Source organism: Prosopis cineraria, unplaced genomic scaffold (assembly GCF_029017545.1).
Source record: "Prosopis cineraria cultivar Desert tree isolate PC_DT_omini unplaced genomic scaffold, ASM2901754v1 PC3, whole genome shotgun sequence".
NCBI classification, from domain to species: Eukaryota; Viridiplantae; Streptophyta; class Magnoliopsida; order Fabales; family Fabaceae; genus Prosopis; species Prosopis cineraria.
In genome coordinates, this window is record NW_026555334.1 from 38,719,641 (window position 1) to 38,740,639 (window position 20,999).

Sequence of the window (20,999 nt, forward strand, 5' to 3'; positions counted from 1 at the left end):
TATTTTTTGACAAACAAAAAAAATCTTTCTCCATGCCTGTAAGACTGTAACAGGGATCAGGGGAGTCAAAATGTCAATTAATCTAAGTTCTACTCAAAATATGCAATCAAAAGGGAAAAATTTAAGTAAAGTTGTCCTCACTCAAATAAGTATCATTTCAAAACATTGCGTGTATTTATTTAAAAAAAAATACTTGCAAAAAAATGACCTCAATTAAATTTCTGAATGTTTTTTAGTTGTCACATCATTTTAAAAACATTTTAAAACAATTAAAAGATACAATTTTATAATACATACAAACAAGAAACCAAGAACTTCAGATGAAAGCAACCACATGAACTGTTTCAGTCCCAAAAAGACAATAAGGTCATTCTCCATTGCATGTGACAGACTCGAGTGATCAAGGTCCAAAAAAAGACTGGCGCGACACCATGGCTGGCATACCCCGTCTTATTCCAAAGCCGAAACATATAGGGTAGTGTCAATACTCAGCAATGCCAACGCAGGGAACACTAACAAAATTAGTAAGGTAACCCTCACTACTACACATTTGTATTCATCCAAATTTAAGTTAGCGGGAATATATAATTCTAACTTCAAAGGCTTAACTTGAGACTAATCAGCATCAACTTATTTGAATATAAGGGCATCACGTCCTGGCCCAACACCAATGTAGTGAATAGGCACGCCAACAAGTTCTTCTATCCTTTCCACATAATTGCGAGCAGCTTTCGGAAGCTCAGAATAGTTTCTAATGGAAGAAATGTCACTCTTCCATCCAGGGAGCGATTCATATTCCACCTAGAAACACCCATAACAAGTTGGTGAGGAAATACATAATTCCCAAGCAATCAATGCACTCGAGCTGTTGTAAACTCACTATTTCACATTTGGCTTTTAGATTAATGACAACACCAAATAAAAAGCACTCAGTTCTATGAGCTAGGGGGATGAACATGGAAACTTTACCTGCAATTGTTCAAGAGCTTGAAGGTCTGAAGGAAATAATTTGATTGGCGTGCCATCTGCATGTTTATAAGAGACTACCAGCTTGATTTCAGCAAGATCAGATAAGACATCGAGCTTAGTGAGATTTAGTGATGAGAAACCATTGATCTGGCAGCTATATCTTAATGCAACAATGTCAAGCCAACCACACCGTCGAGGGCGGCCAGTTGTGGTGCCAAACTCATGCCCAGCATTTCTAAGGAGATCACCATCTTGACCAAGGATTTCTGTAGGAAAAGGACCAGAACCTACCCTAGTTGTGTATGCTTTTACCTGCATAGCCAAAAATGAAATTAAGAAACTACCACACCCATGTCAAGCTTGTTTATATGATCAGCATTAAATTAGATTAGCATTATAATGAAAAGGAACAGAACGACACAAAGTTTCTCAACTAAAAAAAAGTTGCATGTTTGTCAATTATCAACACTACTAAATTAAGAAAAAAAAATTACCACCAACTACAGTGAAGAAAAGAATGATAAATATGTATATACATACCACTCCAATTAAATCACCAACAACTTTTGGAGCAATACCAAGACCAGTGCAGATTCCACCTGCAGATGGGCTTGATGAAGTCACAAAGGGATAAGTACCAAAATCAACGTCCAACATGGTTGCTTGACCTCCTTCAACCAAAATATTCTTCTTTTGTAAGATAGCTTCATTCATGACATGCACAGTATCAGCAATAAAGGGTTCCAATCTCTCAGCATACCTCTTGTACTTTTCAACTTCACCCATAAGCATGTCTAGACTATAATTGAAATCCTTGAATCTTAATGCAGCATCTAGCAAAAGATCGTCAAGTTTCAGAGAAAAAGTATCCATATGTCTCAAATCACAGACTCTAATGCCATTACGGATAACCTTGCTGGAATAGCAAGGTCCAATTCCTCTCTTGGTAGTGCCAATAAAAGATTTAGCAAGCTCAGCTTCTCTCAGTCCGTCCACTTCTTGGTGGAAATCAAAAAGCAGGTGAGCGCGATCAGATATCAAAATCCTTCCTTCACAAGAGACTCCATTTGACTCGAGTTCATCAATTTCTTTGAAAAGCCCCGGCAAATGCACCACAACCCCATTTCCAATAACACACAGAGTATCCTCGTTGAGGATACCAGAAGGAACAAGATGAAGAGCAAACTTTTTTCCTTCTGCATTATATATGGTGTGCCCAGCATTAGCCCCACCCTGATTAATTGCAATAGAGAAAAATTATCAGGACAAAATAATGCACGATTTTAAAACAGGAAAATGGGAGCAGAAGCTAGTAAGAGTTAAAAAAAAAAAAAAAAACAGACACTTAAGTTGAGAACCAATGAAAAATATAACAAGGCTAAAACCTCGTAAGCAAATCCATCAATCAGTATGTGCCCGAATCAACCAATTTGCAACATCTCGGGAATTCATAACACTCACAAGAATGCATTAACTTCTAAATGCATGCACTTTCCAGGGAATGGAACCGAACCATTTGCTTATCACTACAATAACACTCGCAATATCAAATACTAATTCCGGTAAACAAAATGTGGCAAAGTATGAAACTTTATAGCAGAACGACCGTCAGAATGTTGTAAAATCAAACCTGGCAACGAGCAACGATGTCGAAGTGCTGAGCTAAGATGTCAACAAGTTTCCCTTTGCCTTCATCGCCCCACTGGCAACCCAAAACACCCGATACCTGACTCAGGGACCCGATTCGATCAACAGAATGAATGGTGGAGAGATCAGACGCGATGAGGTTGGAAGTGGAGGAAACCGCTGGCTTGGCAGAGCAAACGACACTTTGGCAAGGAAGAAGTGGCCTGCAATGGACTACGAACCCCGTTCGAGGCGTGAAGATGGAGTGGGAATGAAGGGCGAGAGATGAGGGGCTCATTGCGGCCAGTTGAGGCAGAAAAGGCAGAGACTGGGATCACAATTGGGTTGGGGCTTAAGAAAGGGGAAGTCAAGACACGCAGAAAAAGTGAGGCCCTTGCATTAGATTCTCATTCCATGAGGGCCTGCGGTGTACAGTGTGTACTCGTTCTGAAGAAGGAAGGTCAAACACGCTGAAACATTGAGCCACGGTATTTGTAAATTATGAATAATACAGTTTTAAAATTTTAAATTATTACCTAGTTCTAAAATTATTTAGAAGTCATTGGTTATGCCGCGGGATTTATTTAAAACTTCTTTGTCGTTAATATACCATTATATGATATTTGATATTATTAAATTAAATTCGAAGATTGTTAAGATCAATGTAGATAGTTTTTTAATATGATTTTTACTTTTACAAAATCCTAACTCTAAAACTTATTTAAAACAAGTTAAATCCGTTTTTTTTTTCATTTAATTAGATCCCTTGTTTAAAACTTCGTAATTTGGTGAATAAATGAAAAATTTATCCAACTGAAGAATATTATTTTCATTTGGTCACATTCCATCAATTTTAAGACGGAATCCGGTTCCATGTAACATGAAAATAGGCATAGCCTCTCCTTTGGCAAAGAAATATCGAATGGAGAAGACATATCCATTGACATGTTATCTGTTTTCTTTTTCAGTTTTCAATTGCTTTTGCTTCCATCAAATATAACAGGGCTTGAGAGGGAATAAAATATTGGGAAACAAACGCTTATTTATTTACAATATACTTCTTATGCTTCACGAAAAAAAGATACAATATGCTATATATAAACTAAAAAGTCTAATTATATATATATATATATATATATATTATTTGATCTCAGTTATTTTTAAACTCCTATCTATTCAATGAAATAATATATATTTAATTCCATTTTTATGGCAAGGGATTTTATTCCATGTCATTAAAAAAATGAAACATAATACTGCAGAACGGCACGCTGAAAGGAGCATAGTTGTGCTCCAGAACTGGGACAAGAAGTGAAAACAGTACAAAACAGAAGCAAAAGGCAGAATAAAACATCTCGCTTCAGCCACCAACGACAACGAAGGGTTGAAAAAAGAGAAGGGCAGAAATCGAAACGCCGTCGTTGACCACTCGTTGACTGGACCTTGGAATTAAGTATGATAATGAAAACAAATCTGTGATGTTCTTTCTCTTCTCAATTTTACCAATTAGGTTTTGTAATCGACAGTCTTTACATTCCGGGGCACAAAGGCCTACAAATAAGACAGCTATAAAACAAGGACGAGAATGCACTTTACGTGCAAATATTTATGTGAAAGGGGAAAAAGAATCATATTTGTCCACCTTGGCTGGATATATTATTCATATGGGAGATCCTATTATCCTAATGTACTAAATAGAATCTTCACTTTGACCCAGTTCTACACATGCCGAGAAAATCTTTTGAATCTCAACTCCTCAGATAAATCAGAAAGGCCATCCAATTCTCATCTTCTTCTGAAAGATTCTTGATCATCTGGTCTTCCAAATAACATTTAAATCAATCAAGTTCCATCATTGGCGTTTGCCACGCACTGCTTAGGCAATCCATACTTCTTGTTAAGGTGGACTTGCTGCCTCCAAGGGTCGTTGTGTAACTTGTAATGCAAAACCTTCATTAAAACAAACAAAAAAACACGGGGGTCAACAGATAAAATGTGGAGACAAACATGTTTATGATTTCCATTAGTAAAATCATTTCCACTTTGTTGCCCATAAAGTTGTAATTTCTCGAATAAGCCTCACATTTTCAACTAAGAAAAGTAAGCCTAAAAAATAGAAACGACCACAGAGATCTAGAGGACTTCTTGCTGCTCTGTCTATCATATAGCCAACCTTTCTATTTAGGCTCAAATTCAAAGTTGTCTTGGTATAACATTGAAATCCAATGTCATTGGTTTTGTCATGTCATATCAGCCTGAATATAAGGTTGGACTTTCCTGAAATCTAGAGACAAACTCCTTGCAGAAAGGTGCAACATTTATCAATGTTATATGGCCAAGTTAGGTAAGTACCTGTATGAATGTGGTGAAGGCATCATCTTCCATCAAGCTTGAGAATTCAACTGCCCAATCACTAGCATGCCCAAAAGTAGTTTTTTGCCTTTCAGCTTCAAGCATAACAGAGTCACGATACAAGAATCTCTGCCAGATTTTCTGAACGTTTTCCAGCTTGAATTTTATTTCTGTATCATTAAATCCCTAAAGGATGCAAGAGACCGCAAAAAAATCAGAAATCTGGTGGAGGATGTCAATTTAATGTGAAATTATTGATTTAAATTGTCTATTCATGAAAATCTAGAAAGACAGTGGATAGGTTACCCGAAGAATCTTTATCAAGTTTGGGATTTCATCTTCAGATATCCGAACAGCAAAGCTGGCATAGTTGAGGAAATTCTCATACGGTAAGAAAATACCATCCTACAGATCAAGTGGGAAAATGGTCAAATGCATGCAAGCATTTGATATTTTCAGTCATTTAGTTATTAACTCTAAACAAAAAACAGGTTTTATGACAAATGACGAAGCTTAATTAGACAAGCTACTTCAGTTTCTAATGAATCCCCTACCCCCTCTTCATACCCTAATTCCCTTTTTATTTGCGAACAGCGTTGACAAAAAAGTAAGTACCCCTTTGGTTCAAAATAAATAAATAAGGACAAGCTTAAAATTTTCTGAGTTCTGATATTCTTAAAACTGGATGACAGGCTGGCACTGAGATACTCAGTGTTGCAATTTAATTCCTTCAGCAGTAACAAGCCAGTAAGATTAAAATTAAAAAAAAAAAAGCCGAAAAAAACTTGCAATTAATGACAAGTTTAACAAAACTATTTTGTAACCAATGCCGTTGATGTTCCAAGAGAAACTCAAGAAAACAGAAGAGTATAACCTATTACCTGAATTACCACAGGAATGCATCCTTGCATAATACTGTCTTCCATGCGTCCACTCCAACCATCTCCAGGCAAAACCCCACAGAAAATAGAGCTTCCTAGATCCATATGATAATTGTCAGAACGCAATGGGGTCACAGTAACATCTTCGGCATGCTGTCTCCCAAGCTGACCTTTCTTGTTAGGGGTTGATCCAAACTCTTCTGCCAGTTTCTGTCTGATGCCCATGCTATACCTGCATCATTTCCAAGAAACTCAGAATTGCATCTTTGGGAATTTATTATACAGGAAAGTATGTATCAAAATGTCCTGTGGAGAATCAACTAAGAGGATGTCAATTTTACTAATGAGGGGCAACGGGAAATGCTGTTAACACTAAATTAGTAAATTTGATGCTGCCTTGTTCCGGTGATCTTCTAAGAGATTCCAAAACAGTTTGTCAGTAAACTTACGAATCCTCTGGTCTTCCCTTAGGATAAGCTGGTCCTAAATTCCCGTTAAAGTAGAACAGTGTCTTTCGCATCTCATGGGGCCTGAAAACAAATCATAACATGGCTGCATTGTTACTCATGAACATGAAATTTTGTAGGGACTGCATATTTAAGATTATATTGAAAAATAAAGCAAATGATTAAGGCAATGATTAGTTCCTTCGAATAAAAAAAAAATTACCGAGCCCACAGTTTGGAAGTCAATGCACCAGCATCAGGCACTTTCCAAGCAGGAAGCACAAGATCTTTGTGAGGATCAAAACATGAATGATTTCCCCTCCTATTTGGATGGATTTTGTCCCAGTTGTCAGCCCAATAAGCTGTAGTTGAGTGGTTATGCTTTACATTTGTGTTTCCCCAGTGAACTATCATCATGCTGTTCCATATCTCCTTGGGGGCATAGCAAGCACCTTCATCCCATGAAAAAAACTGCCTTAACATATAAAAGTGACATCATTAGCATACGTTTGTCACCAGAAAATACTAGGTTAGGGTTACTTTCTTATATTCTATTCAACGATGGGAAAGATTATTTCTGTTACTCATACCCAGATGTGGTCCCTTCCTGAAGAGCGGTTCCAATAAGGATATTTTTGGGCAATGTGGTCGTGTGCTTTCTTATAATATTCCAATGTAAGAGAGCTTCTCAACCCCCTATGTCCCTGAAGATTATAAAACAAAATGCAGGAAAAATCAGAAGTACTTTTGTTCTTACTTTATCCAACAGCATAAGTTGCAGTTCTTAACAGGTGAAAAAGAATATTAAAATCAAATGTAATGAATTTTTGTTTTACTACTCATGTAAATAAATGAAAACAAATTCATCCTCATCATGCAATAAATATCTGGAAAGTGACTATCATGTAATTGCCACAAACATGCAATTCATTAAAGCTTTTAAACAACCGTTAACATGCACAGGCACCACTATGCTGGCGCATTCATTGCATTCTGTCTCACACACATGCTTTGCATGAAGGAATAAATTACAGATAGATATATACTGTAAAATTAGACAACAGCTGAAAAAATATACCTGCAGACTCAAGTGAGGGGCATCATCAGCACGAGTTATGATACATGAATCAAGAACAGGAACAAAGAAAAAATCTGCTTCTTCACCATTCAAAGTTCTATGAGGACTAGCTAAGATACTCTCATAAAGTGCTACCTGTGGATAAGCAACGTCTCACTCAGATGATATATTGCAAAACATTATAAATATAAATTCACTAACTGAAATGCTTTAAATATGATCCAAAATTATGAATTACCTGGGCACCGTACAATTGATCTGTCCATATCGTAGCATTAGATTCATCATAAATCCTATTTACACATTCAAACTTAAAATGTCGCCCCTATAAAAGGCAAAGAAAATAAATAAACAACAATTATATGAAAGGCTTGGTCTTGGGACGTAAAAAAGAGTGATGCTCAGAGAATCCTAACCTCAAGGAGCAGGCTGTTGAACTCTGGAGGCAAATCATAGACATATATGAGAGGCCTTTTCTTTTCCACCACGGCATTAAAGTTTATTGCTCTTCCTTCAAAATGAAGACTTTCAGGAACATCAACCCAAGCAGGACGACGCCAATTGGGCCACTCTCTTATAGAAGATGTAACAGATGGAATGCTGCAATCTATTCCATACCAGCCATTGTCACACTGAAACACACACACACACACACACACACACTAGTTGAATTGATCTGCTGAGATCAGATGGTAAGTAATTAAAGGTTTACAGCAAAATTATGTACTATAAAGGGCATTGATATATGAAATTTTAACTCAACCTCAAATAGCTCCAGATGTTTCCTAGTTCTATAGACTCTCAACAATTACAGCAAAAACACAGACCCTCAGAACTTGAAACAGGAGCCCTATAGATTTAATTTGCTGCCATACTGAATTTTTATCTGGAAAAATTACCAAATTTGCATGGTCAAAACAAAAGTCCCGGTTCAGCTACGTTTACTGCTTAGTCATCATTTCCATTTGTAATAACACCGTGTATCCTTTTTTCTTTTCAGCCTTGTATGTTTATTTTCCTATGGAACTACATTGCTAAATTTCTTATGCAAAGTTATATGGTCACAAGCAGCAGAATATGAATTTTTTAATTCTTTCTGTGATAAATTCAAGATTTAATAATAGTAATAATTTCTTGTTAAGCATTTTTAATATTCAATATTTGTCACTATCTAATTCTCATAACAACAACAACAACAACAACAAGCCTTTATCCATTAGGTGGGGTCGGCTACATGAATTGCAAGACGCCATTGTGCTCTATCATTTATCAAGCTTTTAGGAATATTATTAATTAAGAGATCGCGTTCAACAACTTCCAAGAGTGTTCTCTTAGGCCTTCCTCTACCTCTCTAATTGGACTCAAAGTTATATGTTCCACTCTTCTCACTGGTACCTCCCTTGGTCTTCTTTGTACATACCCAAACCATCTCAACCGATTTTCTACCATTTTTTCCTCAATAGGTGCCACCCTCACTATTAATTCTCATAGCTAAGATAAATGAAAATAAACTATGGTTGACAAATTATTTATTCTGGTAAACAAATCAGGTGGCAAAGATGGGAAGCATTTTAATAAACAAAAGAATTACCTGACAGAATCCGCCACGACAATGGCCATGTAAAGAGCATTGATTAATGCAAGTCGATTGCACGGGCACTTCACAAAATCGACCCCAGAGACCATCATATTTGCAATCACATTCCGCTTTGAATTTTACCTTGAGAGCATATGCTTCAGCTGGGTCCACATTACACCATCCTTCTTTGCTATTATTAGTTGTGAACACATCCTGGTCAACTTTGGTCCAATCAACTTGTTTGGGAACGCCAGGTTCAGAAGATGGACTGACACAGATGTCAGGAGTATAACTTAATTGGCACATGGCGAAAAAATTATCCAACCAAAGTTAATGTCAGAATATGATTTTACATACATAAATTGAAACCCACATGTCTCCGCCAGAGGACGATCTGGATATTTTGTGCCTTCTCCACAGAACACATCGCTTTTGTTTTGTCACAGTTGGCAGGGCAAATTGACACAACCCACCTTCCAAATGGCTGATCTGGTGACCCTGGGTGGTTGCATTCAAATTGTAATCTCTCAGCACATCCATCTCCTGTCATATAGCAAACGTTAATTGCCAAAAGAATCACAGTTTAACCCGTATGTGTCCATTAGTGTCCTACTGTACGCAAATTTTGTTACTTTCATTGTACTTAGAGAGCTAATAAATGGTACTCCCTCCGTTCAAAAATATAAGACATTTTTTGAAAAGTTAGATGTTAAAAAATATAAGACATTTTAGTCCTTCGAGATGCAATCATTGTCTTTTTTTCAAAAGTGTCCCTATTGATAATGACTTTATATTTATTGTAGGGTGTTTAATAGGGATAAATATGAAAAAATAGGGTTAGTTTGAAAGTAGGTAACTATTTTATTAAAAAGATTCGATTAAAAATGCCTTATATTTTTTAACAGAGGGAGTATTACAAAAGCACAAATACCGGGTTGTCAAAATAGTAAATAGAAATAATGCTTCTCGTTAAGCATTATATGATAGGTTAAAATTATGAAAGAAGAGAAAATTAAACAGACCAGCATATCCATGAAAGCATTGACATCGTCCCAATTCTCGGTTACAAACACCCTGACCGCTACAGTCATTTTTGCAGTCACTGCCAGCTATTATCTGCTTACAAACCAAATCATTGAGAAGTCAAAATGCATTCAACGGCAGAGATAAAATGAATGAAAATGACAAGCACGGAAACTCGTCACATTTACATTTAAGATTAAAAAACCCTCAGAAAGATAGGACAAGGATCTAAACAAAAAGAGGAGAATACGAGTAAAAAGCATCATTTGTGACCTCAGTAACATTGATTTGCTTTGTAATAAAATCACAGCCTGCAAGCCACCGTCCAATCTCAGCCTTCCATGGTGCACCACGATAAACAACTGCTCCATGCAAGTCAGATGGAAACTGGTGCTTTAAATTGATTGTTGGTTCCAAATTTTCGCTACCATTGATGCTTGGTAATTCAGCTGATGAATTAGTGGGAAGGCAAGAATTCTGCTGTAGCTTAAAGTAATTGAAAGAAGGTGCCAAGGGGAACAAGAATAGATGTACCACAGAAACCAGTGCCAAAATAGAAGCAACGGCTGCAACAAAAAACCAAGAGCACTTCCATTTCTGAATGGAGACCAAATCTAACAAGTCTCGTCCCATATTAAACAGTAACTCTACAAAACAAGTTTTTTCTAATTCAATCGTCCGACCTGGCATAAAACATTGTAATCAGAATCTTTAACCATAACAATTTGCAACATATCAGGAACATAGCCATGAGAAAAATGAACCAGATTTCTAGCCCCTGACTCCTACTCAAAGACGTGGTAATCAGACAAGCAGTGCCGAGTTACTATTACCAATGCAAACGCATTTGAAAACTTAATACAGAACAAAACATGATTTAATAGATAATGGTAATTATGCGCTACCACATTATCAAGCGCGAGCAGTTATCAGTGGAATGCAAAAGGAGATTGTTTACTCACCTTTCTCGGATCTGCGATTTCAGGTTTCTGAAGTAGAGAACCTCCGACATGAGACGGTAAGTAAAATTAACAGAGATGAACCCGAATAGCAGATTCCTGGGAAAAATAATTAGAAGGGGAATCAGAGCAACGCAGTCTAACAACCGACAAGAGAACAGAATCCGAATTCGAGCTCAACGAAGGAACGAGGTAAAGGTTTTTATTCAGCAGAGATGGGAAGGACTGCGTCTTCACGCGCAACAAGTATTGCGGGAGTTTGCAGGCCGTCAACTCAGACCTTTCTTTTCTACTCCGTCGGCAACATCCTCATTTCGCCGTTTTCCTTTGATCTTCAAGACGCGGTGTTGCAGAAAAACCCAATAAAAAAACATTTGGAAGGAATCAAAAGAATTGACTTGGCAGGGGAATCTGGGATTTCACCCCGAAAGCCGCCAAAGTTCTGGCTTCCCTGGAGTTTGAACCGGTTGCCTTGGATGATGAAAAGACCGAATTGCTCTTCTGGCCTTCGGCTGAGAAAGCCCGGAACTGGTTACTGGTTCGCCGAGATTACCGTTAATTCCGGGTAAATTTGCACGAGCAATTTTGTCATTTCATTGACACGGAACTTCGCCATTTGATGAGTTACCTTCGTAACTCAGCCGTTCTCTCTGTTGTTTTCTTTTTGACCGTCAGCCGTTCTCTCATTGTATAATATTTGAATATTTGAATGTTCCTACTAAGATTGTTGTGTCTGTGTCATGTGAAAGCAACGCTTCTTGCCGGAATTCCCTTCATTTTTAAGTTTATATACATATTCACAATCATGATTCATAAGTATGCTATACTATCTATCTATTTAGCTGCATTTCTTAATTTTTCAATTTTAATCCTTGAAAACCTAAAAACATTACTAAGCGAATTTACTCGGGGCATGCGGGTTCTCTGGTCAGGCAGGCTAGTGGCCAGACAGAGACAGACACTTAAACTTTTTTTCTTGCCACAAAAAAAAAAATCGGAAAAAAGTTTTGTTGGAGCGTGGGGGGAATTACAATTTACAAATGCGATTGGGATTATCCGATTGCAGAGACAGAGAGGCATTTTGTGACTTTTTCACTTTCTTCGTTAGGATTAACAGAAGTGCTTGGGATTTGTCAGACTAACGCTCCTCCAGGAGGGCATGATGGGGGAAGGGAATCTTAACAATATGGTTTTATTTCGTTGACAAAATTAATCATTTAACTTTTATAATTTTAATTAAATTTTTTTAAACTTTAATTATTATAATTTAATCTTTATAATTTTAATTCAATTACAACTTAATCTTTAAATTTTTTCTCTTACAATTTAGTTCCTATAATTTCAACCACTTAAATATTAATTCTTATATTTTAAAAAATTAAATTATAAAAATTAAAAATATTTTGAACCTTTAATATTTACAAAGATTATAAGGGTTTAATAATTTATTAATAATAAATTGTAACATAATTTTAATCTTTATAATTTTATTACTAATATTATAAATATTAAAGGTTAAAAATATTTTTAATTTTTATAATTTTATTTTTTTAAAATATAGGGACAAATATTTAAGTGATTGAAATTTTAGGGACTGAATTGCAAGAGGTAAAAATTAAAGATTGAATTACAACCAAGTTAAAACTATAAGGATTGAATTATAGCAAGTCAAAGTTCAGAAATTAAGTTATAATTACGTCAAAACTACAATGATCAAATAATTAGCTTTTCCTACCTTGTTAAAATAACAAACAAGTTCCAATCAAAATAATTAATTACATTTAAGTTTATTGGCAATTGGGTTTAGGAAAATGATAATATAAATTGTGTTTTCATTCTCTTAAATTCAATTATCAATATATTTGGAGATAATTAACTGTCTTGATTGAGATGTTGAAGTAATCCTCCCCAAAATTAACCCTTTAATATATCTATTTCAAAATTATTTCAATCTGTAACATCTCAAAAATTAACCCCTTAATAATCAGCCCAATTAAAGGAAGTTAACTAGAATTTATGTGATGTGCAGTTAGAGGGAACTAATGAGTGTCCTCAGTTGAGATTTCAGGTATAAATATGGGTCTAAAGTAAGATTGAGTCACTTAGACATCAAAATATGTGAAAAACAAAGAAGAGAACCTCTGTGCCACATACCACAGTGCGTGTGTGGTGTACTGTGGTGCACAGGGCTAGAAAATGTGAAGTGACTTTCTTCGCACCACATATTATGGCCTATGTGGCATGCACTATGGCACGTGGCCCGTTTTCTGTAGAAAATAGATGCATATAGACATGAAAATAGAGAGAGGAAATAAGAGAAAACAAGAGAAGGAAGAGACTTAGAGTTTTATTAGGGCTTCAATTCCAATAAGATTAGAGTTGTTTCTACGCTATCTAGCCCTAAGAGTAAGTTTCTTAACCCCTTATTCTCCCTTCTCGACTCATTTTCTTAAGCTTTATGGTTAGGTTTTGTAAGAAGAATATTATTTTCGATCCATATAGGTTATGGGTCTAAACCCATTGACTCAAATAGAGTTAATCAGAGTTGTTTGAGGTATTTGAACCAATAATTAAGGGTTTTACACATTTTAAGTTGTTTGTTCATATTAATGACCCTAGAAACATTCAATGAAGTTAATAAGGGCTAAAGAAAGTTAAAATAGCCAATGAGTAAGTCTAAATATAAGAAATAAGGGCTTTGAGTATTTCAGAAATGAAAAATGAGAGTTAGAAGTGTATATTTGGTAACGTTGATGAGTTTGGACTTGATTAACTGTAGATTAGTCATCCATGTATAATAATTGTCTTGAAGAGCAAGTTTGGAAGCACATGTTGAGGGATGACCCTTTAATCTATCAAATATTTGAGGTAATCAGAGAAAATCTTTTTCTTGTAGTTGTTTATTAATTGATTTATTTTTGTAAAAATGCCTTAATGGATTCCAAAGATGAGGTTTTATGAACAAAGATACGTGCATTATATGTGAAGTGTGAGTCCTCATTTTGGCAATATTTGCATAATGCTATTCAAAAATGTGTATTGTTCATCATTATGTGTTGAAGCGTAATATTTGTTAACTTAATGAGATAGTGTAGTTGTATTAACATGTGAATATTACATGTGTGGTTAAATGAGAATTTGAAATGTATTATGAAATTGAGAATTAAAGTGGATAATTTGTGAAAATAATACTGATACTCACTTAGGTAACATAATATCGTAAACTCTATATATTGATATCAAGTAAATGAAATTATGAAATGAGTGAACATATTACATTTGTATGATCGTTTGGTGGAAGTTCTCCTAAGAAGATGAGTAGATAAGATCCATATGATATTTATGGTCGCCTTTCGGTGCACGAAGGTTAGCCTTATCCCATAGTTTGTCGAGAAATTAAAACTCAGCTATCTCTACCTATTTGTTGAGGAGGTTAGCTTAGGGTACACAACACCTTAAAGATTCAAGTATGGGGAAAACCGTGGTTCAAAAGTGAGTACAGTGATCTTTTAGTCAGGTCACTCTTCACAATTAGTGAGTTTAGGTAATTCAATCACATGAGTGAGGCCCTAACTTATATTATAGCCCACAGTTTCAGTTAAAGGATATAAGGATGGTTTGACTATCCATATGTTAATCTACATGTCATATAGATATTAAGTCTGTGGCAAGTTATGAGAGGTAATTGTACCATTGTCACATGATTGCCTGTATTGTGATAATGTGCATTTTTATTATTGATCGGACTATTGTCACAGGGTTGTCTACACTGTGATAACGTGTCTCGTGGTGTGATTATGTGAAGAATTGGATGATGGATTAATAATGAAATTGTAATATACATGTCTTGTGTATAATTTTATGAAATTGGTGTTTAACATCCCTTGATGTGTTTCTGGTCAATTGATATACAACTATATAAGATAAACGTACTTTGATTATTGAGTGGTTGTATTCACTCTTCTCTTTCAATATTTTATAGGCTCTAACTCTAATGCAAAATGGGAAAAGGCTCCAGAGGCTTAAGAATCTAGGATTCCTATCGTAAAACCTTTTATCTTCACTTATTTTGTGTAATAGTTAGTATATTGTCAATTAGGTTGCATTTGAATCACTCTTTAAGTATTGGGGAAACAAATACTCTTTAAGAGTTTCACCTATAGACAGTCAAGGTACTAAATCATTCTTTATGTTATCTTTATAAGTAAGGCATTATTAAAACCCATAAAAACTGAGGCTCCCCTTCATTCTTTGGTTTAATCATCCCTTTCCACACCTTCCAATGGATTTTACCACTATCTCTCTAATTACCTAAAAAAAATTTGAAACCAATCAGTCTAATGCTACACAAGATTTTTTAGGGAATTTAAAGAAAGACATAAGGAAAATAGGAATAGTATTAATTACTGACTTGATCATTACCTCCCTCCCAAAGAAGGAGAGGAGTTTCTGCTTCCAACCTTGCATCTTTTTACCTATCTTATTCCAAACAAATACTAACGCAGCATCATTTGATGTATTCCACAAAATAGGTAGGCTCAGGTACTTCCTTAGATTATCTGTATCCTTGGACTTTAACCAAAGCATCATTTCATTCAGATAGTGCACCTGTGTAGATTCTCTCACCATCCTTATCAACCGTAGCATCAACTTTGCAAGTATGGCTATCATGGCCTATAAATCCACAATGATAACAAAAAGCTTGTAAACGTTCATATCCAACAGAAACCCAAACATCTATGTGCTTTCTAGGTCTTTTAATCCAAAACCCATGCACTAATAGTTTACAACAATCAATCAACACTCTAATGCAGCCAAAACCACAAACACATTTCTCATGTAACATTGGTTTTTCATACCAGGTGACGGTTCCCACCAATCTTCCTATTCTCATAATGTTTTCTTCCATAAGTATCCCTATTGGCATGTTATGAAATTGCACCTAAAATGGTATAGTGTCAAAATTAACATCACTCAAAACATGTAACTAGACCACTCCTAAATACTCATAGCATACATGTATACTGACTATGGTTACCCTCACATTAATCGTTGTATTTCACTAAGGTTTGGAAAAGTGAAAATAGAAGCCTCCCTATTTAGGTCTACAACATTTGTTCCTTCTCCCAGTTTCCACCCCTTTCGAATAGTAGCAAGAACAAAATTCTTGTTGATATCCTTGTCCAAGAGAATTTTGCCAATCAACATGCGACAACTAGCACCCTCTTCTTCCTTGTCCTTCCTTTTCACACCTAGTTTCATACCCAATCAGTCGCTGTCTCTTCTCACAAACTCCATCTCCTCCTTAGGCAAACACCACTCAACTCATACTCGCTCAGACGCCATGACCTCTCAGTGAAGGACTCACAAAAAATTATACTAGGAACCCACAATAGGTAGACCCTGATTGCTCATACTACCGCGTTGGACATACTTTCACACTCTCAAAAAGAGAGAGAATGCTCCCATCTAAGGGTACTCCATTTTCCTTAACTAGCACGGACAAAAAGTCTTTACAAGCTTGCATACTTGACAATAAACATTAAAATTCATGTAGTTTAAAGATATTATTAGTTAAGTTTTTTAGTTAATTATTTTTGTAAAAGTAAATATGACAACAACCTGTTTCAAGAACTTGTTTTGCTTTTCCTAAATACGTAACTAATGTTTAGTCATTAGTTTTTTGATTGATGCTTTAAATATATAGGTAATTTAGTGTCATTCATGAAAAATAATAAAAGCATAATGTAAGTATTTATCATCATGCAAAAGATATTAAAAGAAAATAATCTGAAACCATTTTTTATACCAACGATGATAATATGTCTCAATGGTCTAATTACTCACCATGATTTAATGTCGATAAGAACTAAAGACGAGTAAGGAATAATTATTATTATATTTTTTAAAATGAAGAAAAGGAATCTTGAATTGAAAATGGACAGATGCAATAATTTTGCACAACTTTTAATGGAAACCAACAATATTTTGTTATATAAAATAGAATAAAGACAAGTAAAAAAATAAAAAAATTTTTATATAAATTAGATGCATCATGTCATTCACTTTTTTAATAAAATTTTTTTAATAAAATTTTGATATTTAGATAATATTAAATATAATTTGATTATGTTATTAGTGAAAAAAATATAAAAAATTAAATAGATATTATATTATAAAAATAATAACATATAAAATTTTATTTGATTAAATTTGTATTAGATATTATCATATAGCGCGTCGAATTTATGCAAAAAGAAAAAAAGAAATTCCATTGGGTCAGGACACGCAACTTGTGCATGAGGTGTGACGCGTAACATGCTTCTACTCAGATGTCGATTTAGGGATGCGAAAACGACAAGACTCACTGATTAATGTGTGGGTCAGCATTGCAAGGCGGGTCTCGATTCCTTTTTTTTCCCCCTTTGTTTTTGACGTGAAAAGCCCAATTCCCCTCCAGTTTTTTTTTTTTAATCATTTATACTAATTTTATTAATATTAATACAAAAAAGGTAAAAAAATAAAAGTTCATAAAATTTTAAATATGCTCTTATATAAAAAATCTAAAAAATAATACCATTTTCATTTTTTTCATGAAGAGTAATTTTAAAAATATTTTTTAAATATTACTTGAAAAGTCATGTCATGATATATATAAATGAGATCAAATAAATTTTTTAGAATGTGCTTTAACAATGGGATCGGAGGAAGTATCATTTTTATCCCCCCATCTGAAACTGAGAAATATTTTAGAAATTAGAATGAAAGCATTAGCATTTTATGTTGGAATTGGTTGTTCTCAATCAATCCAATTTGTACTTAAATCATAAAAACAATTAGAATCAAAACTATAAACTTAAATTTAATCCTGTGTTAATTTAGAACAATGGATGAAATTGAATACAAAAGTGTACTTGAATCCATTGCCTTGGCTTGATCACATATTTGAAAATTAAAAATGGTTATTTTATTCAGCTCAATCCTAAAGTTTTTTAAATTTGTTCATGCTCAACCTGAGCTGTTGGCTCTATGTTTTTTATATTATTTCTGGACAAAATTTTCAAATGCTTCTATCAAGAGGGATAGAGAGCATTCCAACTAATCAATTAATTTAATGACCACAACTTTTATTTATGGACATAAATTTGTAATATTTATTACTCGATCTGTTAATAAATTATAAATATCACTTTAATCTCTAGACATTAATTTCATGAGAATCACACCTTTACACCTCAAACTCACTCAAATGGATTACTTTTTTTTTTGCTTAATTATTACAGTGGTCATACGTTGTTAATATTTACATGTAGGATCTCATACGTTGAATTTTATTTCAAAATTTTAAAATAATTAAATTTAATATTATTTTTATAAATTGACTATCTAAATATATTTTGATTAGTTCTGAACTTAATATTAAGCTTTTTTAAAAAACTTTAAAATTTTTATGTCAATAAATATAATATTAAGAATAGGCATAACTATAATGTTCAAGACTAAACCTTAAGAAAAAAATTAAAATATTTATAATTAAAAATTTTAAATCTAAACTATTCAAAATACATTTAAATATTAATTAAAAAAATTATAAAAATATTTAATATTAAATTTATCATCTAAATTGAAGTCGTATTATCCAAGTTGATAATAAAACAGACTCATTAAATTTTATAATTTTTATTTTAATAAATATAAAATAAAATATATAAATTTAAATTATTTAAATTTTAATTTGAATGGTGTAAATTGCTCATAACCAAAAATGGGGCCCTACCGTACTGTAACCTTGTGGCTGGCTGCTCAGGAGCATGTGGAGCAAATGATGGAGGGTTGGCATATGGAGGCGAAATAAATCTCAGCGGGGAACAAACAAGAAGAACCAGCTTGGGCTAGCAGGCTCAATGATAAACACAGAACCGATGCTCTGGGTCTGGCCCATTAATGCAGTGAAGGGCCCGTTCCTTTCATTGATCAGAATAAGATCCACTTGGATTCTGAAGGAAATAGTTATTTTCGGCCATCCACGGAGTTATAAAGACAAATCAATTCTCGAGTCGGCAAGACTTGGATGTTATTATCAAATATTATTTGCTTCTACTGTTATCTGTAGCTGCATCAACTTCAGAACTAAAGGGTTGGTGGTTGCCGTCATAAATTTTGTCCTGTCTTCTCTTGCGGCCTTTACGATGCTCTTTATAGTGTGCTGGTTAACCTAAGCTCCTTTAGCTGGCCAACCAAAATATTGTTAGTACTCCACGGACTAATTAAATCCATGCATGTTCTCTTTTTCTTTACTTGTACGATTAATTATACTTGAATCATTACTTAACTTTTACATGCTTTTATGTTGATACCAGTATTGCTGATCATACCGTAGGACCATGAGATAAATTATTGTTGATGACTTGTAAATAGTTTATATAAATTATATTTTTATAGTTAGTACACTATTTTTAATATTTAAATTCTCTAAAATTAGATATGTGAATTTTAATAAAATTTATTAATTTTAGCATTTTTATAAAATATTAAATATTCTCTCTTTCTTTTAAAGGTAAACTTGACTGAATTTTTTTTGAGTATTAAAGGATTTAAAATTTTAAATCCTATATATATAAATACTCCCCTATTTAAAAATATAAGGCATTTTTAATTAAATTTTACTATCAATAAAGTAGTTATTTTTTTTAAATTAATTTATCTTTTTATATTTATATCTATTAAATATTCTATAATAAATATAAAGTCACTGTTAATAGGAATAATTTAAAAAATTAATAATTACATCTTAAAAAATTAAAAATATTTATATTTTTAAATATTTAATTTTGTAAAAAATAATTTTTATTTTTAAATGAAAGAAGTATATATTATTATAGATGGATGGAGCGGCCGGCATGCTGATCAATGCCTTCACTTCTCTCCCCCCCGGGCGGCGAGTTCAAAGTTTTAAACCCGTCAATCCTAGTAAAAAAAAAAAAAAGAGAGAATATTCTCATATTTTAATTAAAATTTTTAGAATCACATGGAAATTTAATCATAACATCGACGAAATATTCTTCGTGGAAGACATTAATTTTCTCTCGAATTTCCAATTTGATATCGACACTAATATAAAATCTGGTGGTCGTGGTCCATGGAGGTGTTTATCGCAGCGTGGGATAATTCATAATTGAACCTGTCATCTCAATTCTCAGTGCTGCAGCGTGGATGGTGGGATTTAAATCTCTCCGTACTTTTTGTTCAATATATTTTTTGACACTCAATTTCATCTTGTCATTTAATTGCGGTTTTGGTTTAAAGACATGAGATGCTTATAATGAAATTAAAATAAATAAGTTATTCATTACCATTATTTAAATCCTTTTAAAAATAAAATTATAATGCATATTAATTATAATTATTAAATAAATATTATATTTATTTCACGTCATAATCAACAATTTCACACCTTTAATTTAAAATAACAATTAAATAAATAGATGGGATTGAATATAAAAAAAAAGTATTGATAGATAAATTGGAAATGAGGCAAGACCATGGATGTTGGATGGTGAGACTTGGTGGATTTGTTAACCACTTCTACGTGGGCCCATCGTCATTTAAGGAAGCAGGTATCTGAGGAAATCCAGACCCATTCCGAATAGCACAAGTGGATGGACACAGTTGAATGCTTTGGCTCAGGATTACGAGAATGACGCACAAAGACCTCACAATGGAATTATACACAAAAGCAAAGGATATCTTTCGTTTTTGTTTTAAAAATAGTTTTTAATTTTAAAACAATTATTTGGAGGAATGTTTCGAATCTGATTATTTTTAAAATTATTTTTTTTTATAGAAGCATCATAAAACTGTTTTTATTTTATTTTTTAAATATATTATACTTAATTATTGAAAATTATATTTACTTTAATCAATAATTATTAGAAGTTATCACCATCAATCATCAGTGATTATTACTAACAATTGATTTTTTAATTCTAAAATTATTTTTATATTAACAAGCCGAACAGATTTTATTTTATTTTGAAAAGCAATTTTAAAAAAATATATTATTTTAAAAATAAAAAAATGAACTAC

General features: G+C 33.6%; 2 protein-coding genes across 2 annotated transcripts; both read right to left on the minus strand.

Moving 5' to 3' along the window:
• Window positions 1-342: 342 nt before the first annotated feature.
• Window positions 343-3,022, minus strand: LOC129306115 (adenylosuccinate synthetase 2, chloroplastic-like). The gene is made up of 4 exons (XM_054946488.1): window positions 2,600-3,022; window positions 1,510-2,202; window positions 970-1,281; window positions 343-801 (listed from the first exon to the last, which is right to left on the minus strand). The coding sequence occupies exons 1-4, from the start codon at window positions 2,891-2,893 to the stop codon at window positions 631-633; spliced, it is 1,470 nt and encodes a 489-aa protein (XP_054802463.1). The 5' UTR covers window positions 2,894-3,022; the 3' UTR covers window positions 343-630.
• A 1,029-nt stretch (window positions 3,023-4,051) lies between these two features.
• Window positions 4,052-11,556, minus strand: LOC129306112 (uncharacterized). The gene is given in 17 exon segments (XM_054946484.1): window positions 4,052-4,545; window positions 4,948-5,133; window positions 5,254-5,352; window positions 5,829-6,060; window positions 6,278-6,358; window positions 6,498-6,745; window positions 6,865-6,978; window positions 7,353-7,487; window positions 7,591-7,677; window positions 7,769-7,984; window positions 8,944-9,199; window positions 9,289-9,352; window positions 9,355-9,474; window positions 9,954-10,047; window positions 10,228-10,637; window positions 10,917-11,012; window positions 11,103-11,556. Coding segments are annotated over 15 exon segments (2,400 nt in total). The 5' UTR covers window positions 10,588-10,637; window positions 10,917-11,012; window positions 11,103-11,556; the 3' UTR covers window positions 4,052-4,437.
• Between the last annotated feature and the right edge of the window lie 9,443 nt (window positions 11,557-20,999).